The 24,217-nt window shown below is 37.0% G+C and overlaps 2 protein-coding genes across 4 annotated transcripts in view; one reads left to right on the forward strand and one right to left on the reverse strand.

Annotated features, from left to right (window-relative positions):
• The window catches only part of EIF2D (eukaryotic translation initiation factor 2D), a 32,477-nt gene extending 31,113 nt beyond the window's left edge, over positions 1-1,364 (forward strand). The window contains exon 16 of the mRNA XM_083359262.1: positions 18-1,364. The gene's annotated coding sequence lies outside the window, so the exon portion shown is untranslated. The remainder of the gene's footprint in view (positions 1-17) is intronic.
• Positions 1-24,217, reverse strand: part of RASSF5 (Ras association domain family member 5) — a 76,035-nt gene that overhangs the window by 3,834 nt on the left and 47,984 nt on the right. For all 3 annotated transcript variants that reach the window (XR_014492084.1, XM_083359275.1, XM_083359276.1), the window contains 3 exons: positions 4,582-4,695; positions 1,375-1,672; positions 53-168 (listed from right to left, as the gene is read on the reverse strand). Coding sequence is in view for 2 of the 3 variants with exons in the window: in XM_083359275.1 (XP_083215401.1) it covers positions 53-168; positions 1,375-1,672; positions 4,582-4,695 (528 nt within the window). In the remaining variant the exon portion in view is untranslated. The remainder of the gene's footprint in view (positions 1-52; positions 169-1,374; positions 1,673-4,581; positions 4,696-24,217) is intronic.

Below are 24,217 nucleotides of genomic sequence, written 5' to 3' on the forward strand. Positions count from 1 at the left end.
CTTTCTTTGCAATTTAGGAAAAATAACAAAATCACGCAGCAATCAGACCTACCTCAACTTCTCCCGTTTCATTTTCCTTCAACACAAAATTCAGAATTTCCGTGTCAGGGCCTGCTAGGAGCCGGAGGTACAGAGGACATTCTGTGACTGGAAGCTTCTGGGAAAGAACTGCAAAAGATAAGCCAATGAAAGTCACCTTTGAAAAGAAAATGCAAATTTCTTCAGATTTGCACATGTAATTATATCCAGCCCTATGCACAGAGCCTCTAGCTGAATGGATAGAAAAGGCTACCACTGCTTCTCCTTAAGAATCTTCAGTTCTTCCTTCCTTTACAGCAATTTTAAACATTTATTATTTGTTCTTCAAAACTGGACATAAAAACTGAAAACCGTCATAGGGAAGTTGCAAGTTAAAAATATTGCAGAGGTATCTAGTGGAGAACCAGGAGGTTCAGTCCTAGGCCCTGTGTATCCTTTATTTTTTTAACAGGATGAAGAAATGTAAGGAATGCTTACTAATGTACAGATAGCAGAAATGTGGATGGGATATTTAATGCTCTAGATAACAGAAATAAGATTTAAAGTAATATTTATAGGTTAGAGAAGTGAACAGATAATAACTATAAACACGTAAATTTTTCTCCAGATACCATCCCAAAATGAGAAAATTCTATATTCTCTTCATTTTGGTACATTAAGTTCAAAATGCAACATGGAGAAAACCAATTTAAGCTGATTTTAAATATAAGAAAATTATATTTAATTCCAAGAAAAGTGAAACACGATTCCCATTCATGTTTCTACCAAAGACTATGAAAGTAGACTTGAAAATTTTGATCTTACATTTGGATGTTGTAAATGCTGTGAACAAAACGGAAATAGACATTCTACAAGAGGTCCCTAAAACATCGTTTTTAAGGCTCTTCCTATGTAACTTTCCAACAGATTTATTATTATTTTTTATTCCATGGTTACTGAAGTTTATTCTGCCCAGAGCTAAGATAGTTAAAAAAAAGCTTGATTGGATTAACATTTCTCTTTACTTTCTGCTTGCTCATCTTTTGTTTTTCTTTCCAAAAAAACCTAATCTTATTCTAATGTTTGTATTTATTATTGTATTTATTATTTTAAGAATTTCAAGTTTTATTGTATGATTTTACTTAGTACTGATTTGATTGCTCATTGTTTGTCTGGTTTGGGCTCCTCTGCTATAGAGGAGACTGCTGGCACCAAAGATAATGAAAAACTGGCAGACTTGTTAGGGAGCAGAGCAGAAGCAACACCTATGGCAGACTGCACAGGTGGACCACTTGCATAAATTGTCACTTCCAGGGCAGGCAGCTCTTTGCAGCATTTATTCTGTATCTTTCTCACCTTGACCATCTTTCTGCATCTGTTTGAAAAGTGCAAATTTCTGTGGGTTGTCCACCACCATAAATTTCTTCAGAAGTCCCTGGATCACCTCACTCACAGTTGTTGTGCTGCTGATATGTAATTGTTTGACGGCATCCAAGGGCAGATAGAATGATGTTCTTTTCTCTGTCATGTTAGCTAAGTTGACTTCCTTGAGAGCATCATGAATAGATGGTGGCCTAATCCCTGCCGGGACTGTCACAGGACGCCTTAGTTTTAGGTGCACTTTGATGAAACCTGTGTAAGTGCCATCGTCATTCTGGGGTTTGGGGAAAAATGAGGAAAAAAATAGTTAAAGGCAGATTATCTTTTCTTTGATCTCTATTTCCTAAATGACTTGGAAGAAGCAATTCAGATTATTTTTCTGAAGAAAATCTGAACGTTTTTGCAATCGAGCGACTTCTAAAACTAACAAACTCCAGCTATGCAATACCCTGGAAGCCCCACATATGATGACATATATCCACTTTCTGAAACATTTTCACAGATACTCTCTGGCTGTTCCAAGCAGCTTTAATGTGTTACAGAATGAAGAATAAAAATAGCCATTCTAACTACCACTTTAGCTCTTTAAAAATGTATACATAACATCCCCGTCTTTAATACTGCTGTTCTGAAGTTAAGAGGTGTCTCCTAAGAATGGGAAATTACTTTATTTCCTTATTCTCTTTATTTTAAATGGAAAGTCTATTATCAGATTGAGGGACAACCTTGGCAGTAACACAGAAAACCAGATTAAAACTGCTGGACTAAATCTCTTTTTATGAATGGGAAAACTTGTTAGTACTACTTCATTCAGCCTAAGTCTGTACCAAGACATACCCAGTTTCATCACTCTTTTCTAATTAAAACTTTTCATTGATTGAATCCATTCATGTTGATACTTGGAGAAGATCCACTAAAATCAGTGTGATTTTCTGGTTTTAATACATGAACTACAATTCTAAAGCTTGGTCCAGCCATAGTTTTTGATTCCTCTGAGTACCATTTTTTAATTTTCTTCTTAGAATCAAGATTTGAATACTTGGTTCATTTATTTCACTTGCTCCAGTTGTTTCAGCACTACATTGTTTTTACAGCTGACTTTTTTGGAGGTGATGCGCAAAGGAATGCAGTCCTTTTACCTTATCACTGTTTCAGGAGCTGGCAACTCTAGAGGGACAGCAAGGTCAAGCCACAGAATTCCAGTGACTGGGAGAGTCAGTGTCAATGATTTGTACTTGCAAGTCTGCTATTTGGCAGCAGTGTCCTTATAATTCTTCTTTGGGGTATTTTAAGCTTTATGGCATTGTTTCCTTTAGAAAGACAGAATGCAAGTATTTAAATCAGGGCTCTTCAAATTTGGCCCTTTTATGATTTGTGGAAGAGCCCTGATTTAAATATAATTATATAATTGGTTTATCCAATTAATTTGAAAGTTGTCCAAGATACTGTGGATTGAATGAAAAACAGTATCCCCACCTCCCGAAATGGATTTGTTTATGATGGTCCTTATACATACTGAGGGGAAAAAACATAAGAATGCACACTAAAGGGGAATTTACCAAGCTCTCTGCACTTTGGCTGATACCTATTCTGTGCTGGAAAAATGTTCTTCCATAAATGCAACTGAGATAGATGTCAAACCACTTTGCGAAGTAATGGGTGGGATTTGTCTCAACTCAATTATCTAGAATAATACAGGTACATCTATTTCTGGAAAATCATTAGCTGATACTCAGAGAACATTTGTAGACTACAGAATGTTTCCAAGATTCAGATTAACTACAAAACAGTCATCCCACAGCTACTATATGGCTCAAATCATTTAAATAGCAGCTTGAGCAAAGTTCAGCTGATAGAGATACCTCTGAAACCAGGGGTGTCAAACTGCCAGTCCACGGGCCAGATGCATCATAGCGAAACCACGCCCACCCCATTGCCGACAATGGCAAAAAGTTGCTTTTTAGGAATTGTGTAAGCCATGCAATGCAGTGTCCTAGTATAAAGAGAAGTGGGTGCAAGGAACCCAGGAAAGCCAGGCTAAAAAAACTCATTGGATGAGTTCCTCATTAAGGTGGTCTCCTGCTATGCTCTGTTGCAGACTAGCAGAAACCTATCCAAAGGTCCATATGGAATATACATCTTATAAGGGATCCATGAAATAACAGAAAATCCAAATGCAAATCATGCAAACACCCAATGTGGTCCTAACGCTCATCATATGACTGAAGGTGCCAGATGAGAAGGGAGGAAAGATGTGAGAAAAGCTGTTTTTGACAATCATTTACTTAATAGTCACACATAAAACACCAGCATTTTTACTTTAGATAGTTCAGCTGGTCTGGCCATTCTTCTTATCAAAGTTCAGAAAGTAAACATTAGGTCTGTGCAACACTTCATATTTGAAGGCAAAATGTGGTTCAAAAGCTGCAAGGACATACACAGCACTCCTTAAAGCTATCACACTTTTTCATGATATTCTACAGCTGGTCCTGCAACTACAGGATGATCCCAGGAAAAGAGGCATTTGGTTGAAGAAGAAATTGCAAATATATGCTGCATGCATAATTTGTTTTGCCTTTGAATCCAAATTGTTGCACATCCTAGTAAACACAGCCATTCTTGTTATAAAGGTAAAGGTTCCCCCACACATGCGTGCTAGTCGTTTCCGACTCTAGGGGCCGGTGCTCATCTCCGTTTCAAATCCGAAGAGCCAGCGTTTGTCCAAGGACGTCTTCCATGGTCATGTGGCTAGACGCCAAAGGCGCACAGAATGCTGTTACCTTCCCATCGCAATGGTCCCTATTTTTCTACTTGCATTTTTACGTGCTTTCGAATTGCTAGGTTGGCAGAAGCTGGGACGAGTAACAGGTGCTCACTCTGTTACGCGGCACTTGGGATTCAACCCGCCAAACTGCCGACCTTCTGATCGACAAGCTCAGCGTCCTAACCCATAAGCCACTGCGTCCCTTCTTTTTATAGACAATGCCAATTAACAGAAGACAGGATTTGTTGTTTCAATTATTAAAGATGGGGATGTCCACCTTTTACTGTAGCTCCTAGAGTAATAGACAGATTGGTTCCCCCAGAACTTAAGCAAGCTTCCCATCATAAATGCTGAAAGGGAAAATAGTTTTAAGAGCCACCACAACAAAAGTAGGAAATATCCAAAATTGCAATACCAACCAACTTCATCAGCAAACAATTGTTGACTTTGGCGTTGTAATTGCTAATCATTTCTTTCAGTTCTTGGATAGTAGGTGGTTTAGGTTTTGCTTCTTCCACTGTCTTTGTTACATTCTAAAACAAAAGATAACAAACAACTAATCAAGGTGAGAAGCAATCTGGAATTAAAAAGAAACTTTCTAATAGTGAGAACAATTAACCAGTGGAACAGCTTGCCTTCAGACGTTGTGGGTGCTTCATCACTAGAGGTTTTGAAGAAAAGACTTGTCTGAAATGGTATAGGTTCCCCTACTTGAGCAGTGGGCTGGACTAGAAGACCTCCAAGCTCCCTTCCTGCTCTATTCTGGTTCTGATTCTGAATACTGAGAAAGGCAAACTTGGTAGAAGATGATATAATAAGTTTAATAACAAACCATAAGCAAGCCTAACTTAAGAATCTGCTCACACCAACACATATTTTACTAAGCTAATATCTGATCTTCAGAATAATGCAGTATACTCCATTGCAGCTGTAAGATGACATTGGAGCAAGGTGACAACCATTTGACAGCCAGGAGCTATATATTATGTCGTTCTGCAAGGGCCACCATGAACTGTAAATTTTGCTGTCTGACTGTAATGACTTTCTTTTCTTTTTACAAAAGGTATGTTGAGGCTATGTTTGCCTTAAACAAATTGTTTCACTTATTGCCAAAAATCATCAAGGACTCATATCTTGATTTAATGCCAATTTGTTCTTTTAATAGTGCAATTTTAGGGAATTCTGGAAACATTTTGGAAGACTTCTGCACTGGAGACAATTCATAAACAAATATGATAGCTTCTGTAAGTCTCAGGTCTCTGATGTACAATCTTCTGAAGTTGTTGGGGAAATCATATTTTGGAGAAGAAGTAGGCACTTTGTATGACAGAGCACCCAGAGTATATGCAGAAGATCCACTGCTATTAATTGTAGCTAAAAAGTAGCTTTGAGAACCTATTCCTAAATTACTGCAAAGTACTGCCTAGTTGAGCAGATATGTTCAATGGACAAATTGACACAATGGATACTTAATTCAAAATCAATTTACCGTTGCTTATTCTAAGCCGTTTGTACAGTATTGTTTACGGTTTTAGGTTTGGTCATATATTCTTAGGACTTTCTGACAACTATGATGACTAAGAACATTACTATAAAATGTACAGTGCTCAGTGCTTCTAGATTCATTATGAATAATATTCTGCACACTAGGCCAGTCAGAAACTTTATTTCAGATTGTCTGCCACTAAGCCAGTCACAATCATGCGGCAGATGTTTAAGTCCTCCCCAGATGAGATTAACTGCTATGTTGTAAAAAAAAAAGCATATCCTAACCAGGTATGTAACAGTTGATACAATGTGCCACTAAACGTCCCCAATAGAGGTTCAAATAGAGCCAAGAATTCTCACTGCTGCTTATTTAACCGAAAAGATTCCTAACTTTTTCTGTCCTCCAGTTTCCACCTCCCTTTCCACCAACAAGCTTACTCCTTTGCAAATAATCACAAAAGAAAATGTACATGCAGTGTTTATGTGCAGTAGTAAACTAATCAAATGCAAGAGGAAATACACTAATTTCATTAGATCATCATAACCTAAAAATCAATATTATCAGATATGAGCAGATTAAGTGCATTACCACTATTCCCTTGTGTTTCTAAAAAACAAATTGTAACAAATTGCTGAGCTTTGGTATGGGAGAAATACTATATCTTATCCATTCCTAAGTGCACAATTTGTCAAAATCCTTTTAGGATTCTTTTGGTTGGTAAATGTTAAGCTTTGATCCGATCCTTCACCCTTTTGAAAAGGATTTCTATGTTGTAAACCAAAAGATTCCCAAAGATCAGATGTGATCAAATCACATTATCTGAATATAGCTGACTATTGTTTATTTGTTGTTCTAAAGCAAGTTGTGAGGTTTTTATCTATATCAGAATGACACAAGTGTTAAAATTGTAGAATAAAAATTATCTTCTTTTTGCTTCCAAAATAATATCCTCACCGAAATGCAGGAATTGAAAAGAAAAACCATGCACAAGGGCTTCAATACCCATCACCACATATACTTCAGAACAGTTCTCCCCAACCATGTGCCTTCCAATTGTGTTAAAACTACAACTATACACTCAGCACTGAGTAAGAAAGCCATCGTATGAGAATTTCAAACACTTTTGAAAATTATCAGCTTGGGGAAAGCTGTTTTAAAGCAGGAACAAATGAGGCGGCCAGTTGCACAGGTGCTATTCACTCTGACCCCTAATTATATGCCTTCAGCCCTCATCAAATGTGTAGCTGAATGCATGAATTGTGCTCCTTGGAAAGGTCTCCGAGATTATGTCAGGTGGTAGATAAAAACAAAACCAATCCCCATCGTTGCTTGAATCAAGCTAGGGAAAAGTTTTAACGGTTAAAATAAATTTTTGCTTGAACAGTATGATCCAAAGCATTATATTACACTAGCTGGAAACCACCAGAAAGCATTTTGTGGGGCATACATAATGCTAAGCACCTTTTTTTGTGGCCCCAGAGTGCTTCCCCTCAAATCAAGAGTATAATTCCCAACTATTTCAAAACAGGTAAGATGGATCAAGTCTTAGCACATCTGAAGCAGCAAAAAAAAAAATAAAATAAAATAAACCAATGATGAAAAATATTATTAAAAATATTATTTTAAAAATTGCAGTCTCTGACCACAGAATGAATACTAAACTCTTGCCTCAAAGAATAAGATCTTGAACTTACTGAACTTAAAACCCAGCATTAACCAGAAATGGTACATGCAAGAAGAGAAAAAAATTACTCAAGCCCAACTTCATTCTTTTTAAAAAGCATATAAAGACAAATGATCTTTTTTTGAATGTCAAACTTCAGATTCAAGTTGTGGATGCAAACTCCTTTATCAGGAGGCACTCATGGAGTCCTGGGAACTGCACATTTCTGAAGAAGGGCTTTAGAAGGAAGTAATGTTTCTCAAAGGAAGCAGTTACTCCACATTTGGGATATATTTCTGCAGTATATCCAAAACAATCCAAATTCACATCCAATCCTTGACCACTTTGATCAAAAGGATCATCAATAGGTGTATATATATATATGTGTGTGTGTTTTGCTCTCATTTCTCTTCAACCTCTTTGCACACAGTTGCACTGATTGAAGATGAGTTGCATTTCCCCTAATATATATATATTTGCACTGTGTGCAAAGAGGTTGAAGAGAAATGAGAGCAAAACAGATATACGTAGATGTAACAGATACAGCACATTTAACTGGGAATTTAAAAGCAAAGTTTATATAAAAGTACAACAGCATTTCCTTGTTAAAGAACAAATCAGTACTGATTATTGGAAAGCTAAAAAATAACTTAGCATATAATTTTGACTTTTGACCTGACTGCAAGATCAGAGAGAGTGATAAGTAATTATTCAATAAGGTGTGATTCTTTCTGTTGACTTTGATATCTTGTAAGTCTTAAAATAATTCATCAGAATGAAAGAAAGGCCTTAAAATCCACACTTCCTTAGAAATAATCCTAACCCTAACCCTTCCAATATAGAAAGTATATCAAATGGAGAAGAATAACAAAAAAATGAAGCAATTGCTTCTCCTGTAATTAACCTGTTCTTAAGTTCAAGCCCTAAGAATGTTAGCTGGGCATCACTTACTCATTAAATAGGGCATAATTTTGGAGCAGGAGTTCATACTATTGGGCTGTAGTATTCATTGCAATATGATTTAAATATGGGGTTGGCAACCTGAAGACACCTATTTTAAAATTTAACATTCATAATCATTGACAATTCTGGCTGGGACTGATCGAAGCTGAAGAGGCATGAAAGTAGCATGGTGATATCATGAAACAGGATAGAAACAGGACTTAGGTCTGTTTTTTTTTTCCAATTGTTGGTTTATTTATTGTACTAGGCTTATGAGCTTTTTCAGGCATGGCTGGCTGAACAGCTTTATGGACCTCCAAAACAGTAAGTAATGTTTAAGTAGTAGCAGAGCAATACTTTTACTAAACATGAATATGTTGGAGAAGTCAACCATACTGACATTTCCTTCTTTCACTAGAAGCACATAGTTAGAATTTTCTATATATTTTAATGAAAATCAGTTTGGTATAGTGGTTAATGCATCATGCTACAAACTGGGAGACCTTGAGTTCTAGTCCCACCTTAGGCACAAAGCCAGCTGAATGATCTTGGGCTACTCACTTTCTCTCAACCCTAGGAAGGAGATAATGGCAAACCACTTATGAAAAACTTTACCAAGAAACCTCAGGGATTTGTCCAGGCAGTTTCTGCATCTGCTCTGAACCTAATTTAAATACAACTATGTATTCTAAAATTGAGAAATGTTAGCAAAAGTTCTTTAACAAACCATAATGCAACATAATACTACAGCTCAGTTCACATACAGAAAAAGGAGGTAAGGTGGTATAGAAAATTGGAGTGTTACCTTGAAATAAAGTGAGCTGATGCAAATTTTAACTATTAGATCAGTGTTGAAGTATGCATAAGATTGTTTTGCTTTATAATACAAGGGAATAATTGAGCAGTTAATATACACTTCAATTTCTTCTCTCTGGGCTTCCAAATATACTATTATATTCTTCAGTTGAATAAATATGAGTTTTAGTAGTTCTGGCATTGTTCTCTAGGGGGTCATTTAACAAGGTATCTTGCATGTGAAGTGGAATTAATTTATTCTTATTACACCTCTTTGTTTACTGACAGATGGTTCCACTGTTTCATTGTTAGCAAACAATGTTAAAGTAAAAATGACATGCTTTATAAACTCAGCCATTAACCAACAAGGGCATAACTATTACTCTGTTTATTTAGGATTTGCCAGCAAACTACAGACTACAACAGAAACATATCATGTCCAATTCCCCCATCCAAAATCAAAATAGGGTAGGAGTAGAGTAGAGTAGAGTAGAGTAGAGTAGAGTAGAGTAGAATAGAATAGAATAGAATAGAATAGAATAGAATAGAATAGAATAGAATAGAATAGAATAGAATAGAATAGAATAGAATAGAATCCAAAGTCTACCATAGTTATCTAGAGCCTGCTGCCTAAGTTCAGAGCAGATACTGCCATGTATATAGCTCTAAAAATTAAGATGGGGGGGGGGTTTACTGACAAGATAAAGATACAGAACTCAGATATTCCCAGAATCCTTATTGTTTGTGACAAACAGCATCAGTCTTACCAAAAGTGCAGAAAAATCCTAACATAGTAACACATTTGGTTGTTCTATTACAAGAGGGTAAAAGAAGCCTATTGTATATATTGACTGACTTTATTCACTAAGATATGATACTTTGTTTCCTTAATGGAAAATACAGCGGCTAAAGGATATGCTAGCTACCTTAAATGAGTTTGTTTCATCCATTATCCCTAGCTTTTCTAGATATTTAGGTCAACTGGAATGCAAAACTGTAAAGAATTCTAAAACTTCTTTAATCTTATCTCAAATAAAACAGGAAATCCTGCAATCTTTTAAGGGTGACAGCTTTCTTCTAAACTGAACCATTGTACCACTTTTAGGATATGGCAATATCCGAGTACCACCTACACCACCGCCTAGCAAGGTGTCAAAAACTTGATGACCAAAAAAAAAAGGAAAAAAGTGCTAAAGTACATGTAGTCTTCACAACAGTTTGCTTAGTAAGTGAAAAAAGTGACTTATGGCCATTTATCACACTTATGACCATTTCAGCATTCCTAGGATCATGTGATTTACATTCAGGTGCTTGGCAACTGATTCATATTTATGATGTCTGCAGTGTCTCAAGATCATGTGATTCCCTTTTGCAACCTTTTGACAAGCAAAGTCAATGGGGAAACCAGATTCACTTAACAACTTTTTATATCAGGGGTGTCAAACTCAATTTCATTGAGGGCCACATTAGCACTGTGGTTACCATCAAGGGGAGGGGGTTATTTCCTTCCTTTTTCCCTCCCTCCTTGCCTTCCTTCTTTCCTTCCTTCCTTCCTTCCTTCCCTCATTTCCCTGCCTCTCATTCCCATCTCCTTCCTTCCTTCCTTCTTTCCTTCCTTCCTTCCTTCCTTCCTTCCTTCCTTCCTTCCTTCCTTCCTTCCTTCCTCCCCTCATTTCCCTGCCTCTCATTCCCATCTCCTTCCTTCCTTCCTTCCTTCCTTCCTTCCTTCCTTCCTCCCCTCATTTCCCTGCCTCTCATTCCCATCTCCTTCCTTCCTTCTTTCCTTCCTTCCTTCCTTCCTTCCTTCCTTCCTTCCTTCCTTCCTCCCCTCATTTCCCTGCCTCTCATTCCCATCTCCTTCCTTCCTTCCTTCCTTCCTTCCTTCCTTCCTTCCTTCCTTCCTTCCTTCCTTCCTTCCTCCCCTCATTTCCCTGCCTCTCATTCCCATCTCCTTCCTTCCTTCTTTCCTTCCTTCCTTCCTTCCTTCCTTCCTCCCCTCATTTCCCTGCCTCTCATTCCCATCTCCTTCCTTCCTTCCTTCTTTCCTTCCTTCCTTCCTTCCTTCCTTCCTTCCTTCCTCCCCTCATTTCCCTGCCTCTCATTCCCATCTCCTTCCTTCCTTCCTTCCTTCCTTCCTTCCTTCCTTCCTTCCTTCCTTCCTTCCTCCCCTCATTTCCCTGCCTCTCATTCCCATCTCCTTCCTTCCTTCCTTCCTTCTTTCCTTCCTTCCTTCCTTCCTTCCTTCCTCCCCTCATTTCCCTGCCTCTCATTCCCATCTCCTTCCTTCCTTCTTTCCTTCCTTCCTTCCTTCCTTCCTTCCTTCCTTCCTTCCTTCCTTCCTCCCCTCATTTCCCTGCCTCTCATTCCCATCTCCTTCCTTCCTTCCTTCCTTCTTTCCTTCCTTCCTTCCTTCCTTCCTTCCTTCCTTCCTCCCCTCATTTCCCTGCCTCTCATTCCCATCTCCTTCCTTCCTTCTTTCCTTCCTTCCTTCCTTCCTTCCTTCCTTCCTTCCTTCCTCCCCTCATTTCCCTGCCTCTCATTCCCATCTCCTTCCTTCCTTCTTTCCTTCCTTCCTTCCTTCCTGCAGTGATCCTGGCGCTTGTGCTGAGACCTGACAGCTGATCAGTGCTTCTGCAGGGCTGTCAGGGCTCAGCAGAAACATCAGGATAAGCGCTGGGCTCCAGCTGATCCTGGCACTTCTGCTGAGCCCTGCAGAAGTGCCAACCAGCTGGAGCCCAGTGCTTATCCTGATGTTTCTGCTGAGCCCTGACAGCCCTGCAGAAGCACCGATCAACTGGAACCCAGTGCTGATCCTGGCGCTTCTGCTGAGCCCGGACAGCCCTGCAGCTCCAGCCATCTCTTGCTGCATCTGGGCACGGCCGGGTGGGCAGGCAGGTGTCTTGCTCAGCTGTGGCTTGGAGGGGGAAAGGGGGCAGCTTCACCCCCCCCCCAAATGCTGCCCTGTCATGAAAGCAGGATGAAAACTCCAAAAACGACAATGAAAAAAGGTTAAAACAGAAGAGTGTCTCTTCTGAACAAGAAAAAAAAGATCACATCCGCATCCAGCGGATGAAGTGGGGTGAAGTGGGGGATTTTTATTTTTTGCCTCGTTTTGCTCTTTTAAAAAGACCACGTCTCACCAATGCCAGAAGCCACGTGCCATCACCATTCACCTTTGCGCCCCCCCACAGATCCAAAGCCCCTCTTTTCCTTCCTTTGAAACAAACAAATGATGATGGGGATCTGTCCTCTGCAGAGTGGGGGCAGGGTTACTATATTCCCTGTCAATCAGGTTTGGTTTCCTTTCTTTGCCCCTCCCTCCCTCTCTGCTTCCCCTACTTGTAGCTGCCGCTGGGCCCCTCGTTCTTGGGAATTAGCATTGCTGGCATCTCTTTCTTCTGAGCCCCTCGTGCTGGGTAACTTGCCACCCAAAAGCTGTTTTAAGTTTAGGGAATCTTTCAGGGGGATAGCCAAATAGCACCCCGACATGCCCCCACTTCAACCGCAGAAGTCGCACCCCTCCCAAGGCCCTGCAATCCCCTATCAGCAATCGCATGCTGCTCTAAGGAGGAACGCTGGAGGCAAATGGGTGGAGGCAGGAGGCTCAAGGAGAAAGAGGCATGGCCAAGGGTGGGAGGCAAAAGATTCTGGACTCACCGCCAATCAGCTGGAGCTGCGCACGTCAATCCTGGGCTCTCAGCACAACCCAGGCAAACCTCACGCATCTCCGCTGAATCTCCGCCCTAAGACTGCGTGTGGCTGCCTGCCATCCCCAAGGCCACTGCCGATCAACAGGAACTGCGTGCACCGATCCTGGGCTCTCAGCAGAGTCCCGGCAATACCTCACGCAGCTCCAGCTGACTCTCCCACCGCAGCTCCAGCTCCCACTGCCACCGCTTCACCTCATCTACTTTTACACTTTTTTTACAGTGGCTTTTCAACCCATCATATGTGTATCACCTGCCACGTGCCAACACACCACCAATGGTACGCGTACCACCGGTTGAAAAGCCCTGCAAAAGAAGGTTTGTGTTTGAGTCAGTGAATGAATTAATATGAGAAACATCTGATACACTGATTTTTTTATACTTGTAACAATCTCTAAAGGACGAACATGCTATTCTACTGCCAAACAGATTAATAAAGAGCCTTGTGACATTCAAAAATTAATCAATTTACGATGGAGGAAAAGTTCATGAATCAGAATTTACTTCATTAGATGAAATCCATGAAACATTAAGGCTGGGGTTGGGAACACCAATACATCCACAAGACCTTTTTTGGCATACTAAAATTCTGTTATAGTTTTAATAAAATTTTGGAAACTGGCTTGCCAATTCATAAGTAACAGCCCTTTGCATGATTCTTGGGGGAAAAAAAGTGGGTCCATAACATAATGATTTGTTTGAGAGTAGGAAACAGGTGAACATATACTAACAGGAGTATCTTAAGAGTAGATCTAGAGTAGGAAATTCACTAGTTTTCCTCTGAGAAATGGGTGTTTTGGTAACCTTATGCTCCTATGATAGCCATTTTGTGAGCGTACCCATAACATCCTGTTAAAATTCTAAACAAAGTAGTTCAAAATGTTTTCTATCTCTGGCTTGTCTCTTAATACATTGGTTAATATTCACTGGCCTTTTTATTTTCTTAAAAGGCAATCTCTTTATGACAAATTGTTTTATGCCACAAATTTATGTCAAACACATTTTCTTTATCATGGGGTAAAGTGCCCCATATTTTGTTGGAACTTTAAAGAATGGGCAGAATTTATAACTATATTTCCAATTCTAGAAACCCTACTTCTTAAAAGTTGCTATTTCCTTAGCCACATTTTCTATAACTCACAATGGGCTTTAATTATACTTTATCTATACCAACCTCTAAAATTAATTAAAAGCCAGGTGGTACAGTCATAAGTGTATTTGATTTAAATCAATGAGATCAATTTAGATTAATTCTTTCTCCACTTAATTAAAAAACATGTTGAATCTGTCCTTGTATCTTTGTTGAATCTTTTTATTCTTGCATTGAAAATGGAAAAAAAGGCCATATATGTTCTTTAATATATTTGAAAAAAAAGTGAAGTAAAATGTATAAATTTCCAAATTATTCATTTCTTACAAAATGACATCAGAATTATGGAGTACTAGGACATCACAAAGGTGATAAGAAATAAAGAATACCTTCCTGCAAATATTTAGAGCACATCAGTGGGAACCAGCTTTGTAAAACTATAAAAACCTTTTCTGTATCAGTTTCACAACATGCACAGTATAGCACCAAATGCATTGCCTTGCATATATGAACAATCACATGCTTCATTCCTTCTTTGGAGGAAATACATGTTAAAGCAAAAAAATCAGAGTCCTATAATATTAAGATAACAGTTCCAATGTACATCCTTCTATTATTACAGCTGAAAATCCAAACTAAGAGCTTTGAACTTCTTTCTCCAGAACACTAGTCAAGAGCAAAAGAGTTTGCTTAGTTTTGGATTTACCCAGTGAATTTCTACTTAATAGCATCTAATATAACCTCAAAGTTAAGCATGATTTCACATATCCATGAACCAGTACTGACATTATTTTCAAAAATACATAAAGTGAACAAGGCCTTCATATTTTTTTTATTCTACAGACATTTCTATTGTATATTCACTGCAGTTTATTGCCAAATGGATAAAACAGGATGTCATAGACACTTGCTCGTGAAACTCTTAGCATGAAAGGCGTTTGCACAATGCCATCCCCTGAGGCATAGACAGAAATAAAATCCCATTTCCAAGCATATCTATATCTATATCTAGATATATATATATATATATATATATATATATATATATATATATCACATTAAACATTCATATGTATTCATTTCCACCTGAGACCAAGTTTTAGGATCTTTGTTTTTTTTAAAAGACAAAGGTGAAATGATAATAAGGAATCATATAGGCCTCATTTTTCCACCAGAACAACTAGTTGTGCTATCTGAATCTATTCCATTTTAAAAATGCTAAGATGTATTATGAATATAATGCAAACAAACTCAGGTTCAGAATAAAAATTATTTGGACACAATCAGAACTATGTAGATTGATTGTCTCAAACAGCTGAAATTATCTCTTTGATTTCTAAGGCTACCAAATTCAACAATGGGCAACAATGACTTAATAACTTTATGATTTAAAAAACACTATCATCCTACTCTCAAAAAATTTCAATGATTATTGTGCATTATACAATTATGCCATTAGTCTAGAGTTTGCTTTCAGAGTAGCATTTTGGTGTTCAGTCATACAGCAGCTATTGCCCTTTGTTTATAAGGCTCCTGTGGATTCCTATTAAAGTAAAATTAAAAAAACACTAATATATACTGTACAAAACGTAATTTTATTGTAATTTGTTTGGCATCTTTTATGAAGGTAGCAAAATATAGTTTATTTAATATGCCAAAACAGTAGCAGATATTAAACAAATGAAATAAAACCCAAACACTTAGGAAATAATATATCAATATATAGAAACTAACATTACAAGTCAGAACAGGACTGTCAGAAAATTATTTTTAAAGCATTTACCTAGTGCAGGGATATATTTATTTATTAAATTATGAATGGAAATAAAGTTAATAAACCAAATTCACTGGATCCTTTTAGCTTTGAAAATAAAAAACAATTTAGGCAAAGAAGTTCTGGAAGAAAATGAATCAATTTCTCATTTATTTGATTCATTTTTTTCTACTGCCTTTAATGGGATGAAGAATCAAAGGGGTAAAAGACCTTGGAGGTCTTCTAGTCCAGCCCCCTGCTCAAGCAGGAGAACCTATACCATCTCAGACAAGAGATTGTCTAGCCTCTTTTTAAAAATCTCCAGTGATGGAGCACCCACGATTTCTGAGGGCAAGCTGTTCCACTGGTTAATTGTCCTCACTGTCAGGAAGTTTTTCCTTAATTCCAGGCTGCTTCTCTCTTTGATCAGTTTCCAATCATTCTTTCTTGTCCTGCCCTCTGGTACTTTGGTGAATAACATGACTCCCTCTTCTTTGTGGCAGCCCCTCAAATACTGGAACACTGCTATCATGTCTCCCCTATTTCTTCTTTTCTTTAGACTAGCCAAACCCAAGTCCTGCCGTTCTTCGAATGTTTTAGTCTCCAGCCTTTGATCATCTTAGTTGCTCTACTCTGAATTTTTTCTAAACTCTCAACATCCTTTTGGTGATATGGTTACCAAAATTGGCTGCAGTATTCCAGGTGTTGTCTTACTAGGGTTTTATAAAATGGTACTAATACCTCACGTGATCTTTATTCTATGCCTCTGTTTATACAACCCAGGATTGTATTAGCTTTTTTGGTTGCTGCTGCACAGTGCTGGCTCATGGTTAAGGGATCGTCCACTAGGACTCCAAGGTCCCTCTCACAGTTACTGTTTTTAAGCCAATCTGTACTTGTACCTTTGATTTTTCCTACCTAAATGTAAAACTTTTTCTCCACACTGAAACTCATTTTGTTGGATAGGGCCCATTGTTTAAGCTGTCAAGATCTTTTTGGATCCTGAGTTTGTCTTCTGGGATGTTGGCTACTCCTGCCAGTTTGGTGTCATCTACAAATTTGATGTTCCCCTTCAATTCCCTCATCTAAGTCATTGATGAAGATATTGAAGAGTACTGGGCATAAGATGGAACCTTGTGGTACCCCACTGTTTACTTCTCTCCATGTGGATGTGGTGTTGTTGAGGACTACTCATTGAGTACAGTTTGCCAGCCAGCTACAGATCCATCTGGTGGTGATGTTGTCTATTCCACCTTTTTCTAGCTTACCAAGGAGTAGGTTGTGGTCTACTTTATCAAATGCCTTACTAAAGTCTAAATATACTACGTCCACAGTATTTCACTGGTCTTATTATATAGGAGAATGCTCTGCTCTTTCATATAAAAATAAAGATAATAGTGAGATTAAGTCAAATCTACAAAACTCAAAGTTTGGGTGAGGGGGAATCAAATCCACAAAAATTAAGAAATTAAAGGCTGGGGAAATGTTATATTTTTCCCCACAGCAGCTGCAAAATGTATTTATCAAAGGATTCAATGTATATCTCTCCCATCAATGTTCCTCCAATTGTAAGTGGGGGAAGTTTTAAAACATAGTAATTTAGACATATTAGAGATTCAAAAATGAATTGTTTGCTTGAGGGTCTACTTTTCTGGAACTAATTGAAACTGAAGAAATAGGATCAAGCTAGCAACCCAACTTTAAAGAAATGGAGGTGGAAGGGGGGGGAAGATCTATTTGAGAAAGGTTCAAACAAATGAGTGAAAATTAATTATTTTACTTGTTAAGTAGATTTCACCTTTGAAAATCTTTCCTTTATGGTAACTTGCATGCCATGCAGTTAAAATGAGAACTGTCATAAATCAATAGTATGAAGGTATAGTAAAGAGAAACAGTTTTTAAAACTGATTTCAAGAGAATTCATAAATACATACACACACACACACACACACACACACACACACACACATATCACTACTCCTTCCAGGATAATCAAACTTACATAAAGTGCAGGAAAGGTCACAAATCAGTTAAAATATTAAAGCTATAAGATAAGAAAAATTAAAGGAATTAAAGGAAAGCTAGCTAAAATTATGACACCATTTGTACAATGTCAGCCTTGCAAATCATCCTTGTTTGTGCTATGACTTTATGGCACTTTATATACTGTTTTTTTTGTCTTTTAAAATTCTCACCTCTCATTTTCTTGGGGGGGGGCTCATCATCAAGTCATAACTTTCTCAGCCTTTCCCTCCTTGTGACATTTTTTCTCTTCAAACCACATCACGGCATTTCTTTTACACAAATCATTCAATCAACAGTCATTTAACATCAATAAATCCTCGAACCTATTTCTTCTTTTTCAAACACACACAGTTCTTAATTACCCCATTTCCATTGTGTTTAATTTACCTTTATGTTTCTCCTGACATGTCTAACTGTCATTTCCAAATAACAAAGTGGAAAGAAGCACATAGCCATTTTCACTGCTTTCAATAAAAATTCATTCTTTGAAACAGAGTATGTCTCTATAAGTATTTGCACATCTTAAAATTTCTTTTTCCATTTTTCTGTCTTAATAAACATTCTGCCAGCATATACAAATTCATCTAGTTGGTTTAATTTTTCACCATTTATGTATAACTTGTAAATACTTTATTTCCCTGCCAATAATTTAATTTTCTAATCCATGCTATTCACTGCATGGATACAATTTCTAATATTTGGGGGAAATCATTCAGGTTATCAGCCAACCACATGGCATCAACTGTATAGCAAAGTCAGACCACTTTCATTTACATAGTCCTCGACTTATGATCACAATTGAGCCCAAAATTTCTGTTTCTAATTGAGACAATTTTAAGTGAGTTTTACCCCATTTTATAACCTTTCTTGCCACAGTTGTTAAGTGAATCACTGAAGTTGTTAAGTGAATCTCGCTTCCCTATTGACTTTGCTTGTCAGAAGGTCGCAAAAGGTGATCACATAGCCCCAGGACACTGCAACCATCATAAATATGAGTCAGTTGCTAAGAGTCTGAATTTTGATCATGTGACCATGGATCATAAGTGTGAAAAACAGTCATAAGTCATTTTTTTCAGTGCCATTGTAACTTTGAATGGTCACTAAACAGTCAATGACAACCTGTATTACATCTTTCTCCTTTTAGTTTTACAGACATGCCACATACTTATTTTTCTTTCTTTTCTTTCTTTTGTTAATTCATGTTCTTTACCACTGACTTTCCTTACATTTGAATACACAATCTCTTAACTGCTAGAGACATTGTGAAATGGGACCACGAGTTTAAGCCTTACTGCCTAATCTGTTTTTGATCAAGCAAGGTTTTCATGCAACACTTTTAGTAAGACAAAAGAGGCGTAGACTGCATTAGCCTTGGTTGTATCTATGAACATGCAACATTCCTTGCTTTAATAATAAGGAAAGTCATCTAAATTTGCACATTTTGACCAATCTGCCATAATTGCAAAACTGAATTTTGGTTCAAGCATGCTTATAATGTTCTATACAAGTTAGATTCATTAATTCAGAGACTACCTTGCAAGTCAACATATCACCAAATATATGCAGTGTATTGGCACAATTTGTTTCAAAGAAATGTACTTTCTGATAATTATCTGTGCTATAGCAAGAAGATTGGAAAACAAATTATTGTTGAAATTAAGACAGCCATATCAATTCATTTTAATCCAATCAAACTAAATCTTGCAAGAGCAGAAGTCTTATTTTATTCAACCTAAATTTATTTTTCAATGAAATATTTCTTTTACTGATTTTACTAGAAATAAAACCTGCCTTCACAAATTTTGGATTATGCAATTGTTTGCTTCATCTGGTTTGTTTTGTTTTGTTTTGTAGTGGGAGATTATGATGGCAGTGTTCTCTTGTGTTGTCAGGATAATCAGAGCCAAGTTCTACTTCAGATAAATTCCTTGAAGCAGCATTTAATAAAGGGTGTATCTCTAAAGTTACTGGCATTGGGGTGAATCACTGTTATTCTTTATATATGTAACCTGCATCTTGTCTAGATTGCTCCAAGAAGATTTCTAACAAGTTAAAGAATATATGTACAGACCTGCATAGTTATGAAATTCACATTTGCATTTTAGATTTCAGCACCTTCTTTAGAACTACTGAAATGAATGGAATTTAGTTAGCATTCTTATGATACATAAATAGGTCAAAGACCTATCACAGTGAATTTTATCCTGTAAACGTTGGATACATTTTATCACAGCAACTTGGATTTGTTTTGTTTTTTAAAGGATCAAAGATACATTAATGCACATTCTGATTTCTTCTCAATTAAAAACAGACTCAAGACATTGTGAATTTGGAGGCGGGGGGGGAGGTCAGGGAAAGCACCAAGATGAGGAAAAGCAATGCTTTAACACGTACACTCTAGTCATTTTTCCTACTCTGTGCGTGTATTTAGTTACTGACAGCAGAAAACTAGCTTGGAGGCCAAAAGATATATTGCAGATATTCTTGTTGCTACAATCCATTCATACATTGTTTATTTGGAGATGGTCCTTCTTGAAAGCTCTTTTGGAATATCTTAGATTACTAAATATGACTCAATTGCACAGTAATGAGAATTAAAATCCTATGATTTGACTTACTCCTGTTTTACTTGCCATCAGTTGGCTCTGAAAATGATATATTTCAGAATTAAATTTAGAAACAAACTCACGGAAGCACGACTAAATGTACAGATGCATTCTTGATGAAACCGGTATTCTACATTTCTCAAGCATTTCCCCAGACTATGTTGCTTTGATATGCTACCAATTACCAGAAACAAAAAAGAAAAAAATACTGTAACTTGCCACTTAAAATAAATTTCCATCTGGAGAAATGTGGTGCATGGCATTGTAAATAATTTAAATAATTTAGCAACATGCCTGCAGAGATTTATTCAAGCAGCACTGAAAGAATGAAGAAAATTGCTCACTAATGGATCTTCCAGTGGGATGCAGAAACTCTGTTCAATGTTATTGGTACTCTTAAAAATCCTCTACAAATTAAGAAACATATCAGATTTAATGAGGAAATTCCAAAATTAATACTAAGCAAATTGCAAGATTATAATAGAAAAACAAATTTGGAAAAAGCAATTAACTATCACATTAAGAAAACTGATAAATATGCGTAGATCCTTGTCACATTTCTGGGCGGCAGTAGGATTTTCAGTGTGTGTTCCCCCCCCCAAAAGTTTGGGAATATGCATATAAGGTTACTCTGATCTGCGGTTTCATATTCCGCACCTCCATTACAGTTATCCGTAATGGTCTTGATGGCCCCATGGAAGGGAGGCTGGTTCGGGTTTAAAACATAAGGTTACAGACAGCACAATTATAGTTTTTTCACCTTTTGCTCCTTTGCCAGTTGCAACCAAGAATGAGCAAGATAGCCAAGAAAATGATGCTGTGTTTTAGATCAAGATTGGGCAATGTGGCATGCATGTCAACAATGTGATCCTAGCAGTTTCTCTTGTGCCTACAAAACTCCATGCTTTTTTTTAAAAAAAAATCTAATCAAATAATTAAATGGGGAAGTAGTGTACTATAACGCCAGACACCAGGCTCTAGCAAGTACTTACTTAGCCCACTAAGATGGGAGATATAATATTTGAAAGAATTCACTTTTTATTAAATGCTTTTTTGTGTGACTTGCCATGCCCACAAAGGCAGCCATTTTTCTAGACTTATATAAATTCAGTCACACACACCCCCAGACACCTTTCCTAAGAATTTTCATTTTGTTTGTCTGGAAAATCCAGGTCAGGTTCACTAGAATAAATGTGGGGAAAAGATTCCACTTATGTATTGTTGTCCCTTGGCTCAGGATACTAGCTCTCTTCTTAAATGCAAGAGTTTTGTTTTCTTTCCTTTTTTTTTTGACAATCCAGGTATTTTGCCCCAGGGAATAGAATATCTTACTGACTTGAGCTGATCTAAGAAACTAGTAGGATTAGTATTTGGGTAAGAAACCATCAGAAAAAATAAGGTCTGTAGGCTAGACTGGGAAATTAAACCCCACCACCATATCCCTGAAAAAAGACAGCGGGAAATCCATATACATTAGGAGAATTAAACTCTGGTGATAACATCCTAAACTAATTTTCAACCAATGTTTACCTCACAATGTGGAGTTAATTTACTTATTGTTGCTTATAGTAATATTGTAACAAAATTCAATTCAAAACTTAAATTTGACCAAACAGACAGCAAACTGGTAATTTAATGAAAAATCCACTCCCAAAAATAATCTTTATCTGACTCTTCCACAAAGGGACTAGGTAGCATTCATGTAACATGATTCTGAGAATCATGGTTTTCATACAGTAATCACTGTATTCCCAAAGAATATGAAGATCTTCTATTAATAGTACAAAAACCTCCACTAAGAATGCAATATATAGATCTTCTCTTCAGACAGAATATTGTTCAGAAACAAGGAGGCACCCTTAGCATTTTGGGCAGTGGTGGGATTCAGCCAGTTCGCACCAGTATGGCAGAACCGGTAGCTAATTTTTTCTTGCCCAGGCCCAGAATGGACTTCCGGAAGCAGCATCCACAAAGAGAACCGGTTGTTCACATATTTGAATCCCACCACTGATTTGGGGGTAAGAGGCCAAAGTCCAGAATCGTTGGGGCAATGTGAGACATGGCATTGATCCTTTTCACATTTCTGCACAAAACTAGAATTTTCTTTTTCCCCGGTTTGGGGATGGACAGACAGATTTGGTGTTTCTGAATTACATTCAAAGCTATTTTAGGATTTATATTCCTCTTTCCCTTGTTTCCATTTCGAAATAATGGAAATGTCATTGCCAATGTTTACCATCATTTTTAGAGAAAGGACCAGGCACTACGATCTGGTACATGATATCCAGAGGCTGCATATGGTCTTAGGATTGCAGGTTGCCCTCTCTGTGCCCAATATAGTGTGCAAACAAAATCCTCTTATGGAAAATTCATCCTGATTAAAGCCTTCTTCAGTTTTAAAATGAACATAGTTATTGCTCTGCAGATGTAGAAAAAAAATACATGTAGAAAAAAAAGTGAAGCAATTTATGCTGCTGGCTATAAATCTCAATGCAAGCCACTCAGCCTACATATTACAAGATACCATAGCAACATTCCCGAGTACAAAATCACAACATTTTTAAACACAAGGAGATTTGGGTTGAAGGATACTGCCTTGTTTATTCATCAGACATTATTTCAAGGGCAAATTTCCATTTTGTTTTTTTTTAAATGATATTTTCTTTCATCCCTCTCCTCCTATATGGGTTTGCCAGAACAGGATTTCCGTCAGTTTCTCTCTTCCTTCATAAATGTGATTACCTGCCTGTCTTGACAGGTTCTGATATGAAATAACCCAATCATCACACTAATTGACTCATCTTAGACAACACTATCCATTCATTAGAGGACACACATATTCTTTTTTCCACATTTCCATATTTACTGCAGAGAAAGATCTCCACAAGGTCAAGCTGAGAATCATGCTGAAGCCCTTATTTTGGAAATTGGAAGGGGGTATAAAGAGGTTTGATAGGTTGTTGTTTTTTTAAAAAAGATTGGAGAATGTATTTGTATACTGCATGTTGAGACTGTGTTATTACAGAACAAAAGTTGTGTTGAATGATATTTTCACTAACTTTATGCCTTCAAAACTATAAGCGACCACAGAAAGTATTGGTTAGGAAGTGCCAGTTTATCTATATCTATATCATCTATATCCTTATCTTCAATCATCTTTATAATGCAAGAAAGCATCTGAAGAACATTTCATTCTTTTTCAATGGTGCGATTTCATAATTTGTACTATATATTTAATATCAATATTAAATATTAGAGTGAATGCCAATTAACTTCATCTGTGCTTTATGAATGTCAATTGAAATGTCCTGCTCCTATAGAAATTATCTTTGTGCTACAAGACATTAAAATGTGCATTTCCCTTCTCCAGAATATCTGCTGAAAATAGGAGATGTTGTCATGAGTTGTTGTGAATGCTTTGTTCTAGTTAGCACATTACTGGATCAAGGAGTCAGGGTGCATTTTTGGAAGAGTTTTTTTTAATCTTGATAAAAAATATTAGAAATTGGTGGACACCTGAAAATTAGAAACAGTTTAAGATAAGAATATTGGAATTTTATTTTTTAAAAAATAATGAACGGGAGAGAATAATTTTTATGACATAAGGCACAGATCTGAGCAACAGAACTAAAATCTGAAATACTTAAATTCAAATATATGTTAGATGAAAACAAAATTACAAAGCTTAATGCATAATAAATGTTTCAAAACATTCCACATAAAGAAAGATTAACAAATTGTTTAACAGAGTATCTGCAAATCTAAATATTCTTTTCTGTACTTTAAGGTAGTCAAATACACAGTCAAACAAGCAGCTACTGTATATAATTGTAGATATAGGCAGGAATTCCACACAGTGAGGTTAAGCACATTCTCTTTTTTTTAAAAAAATGTTTGAAGTTAAAAAGTCAAGAGGAAAAACAGACAGTTTTTTATTTTGTAGGTGCAATAAATAAAATTGTTTCAAACACATTAATACCCATTG

The sequence above is a fragment of the Vipera ursinii genome, assembly GCF_947247035.1.
Source record: "Vipera ursinii genome assembly, chromosome: 3".
NCBI classification, from domain to species: domain Eukaryota; kingdom Metazoa; phylum Chordata; class Lepidosauria; order Squamata; family Viperidae; genus Vipera; species Vipera ursinii.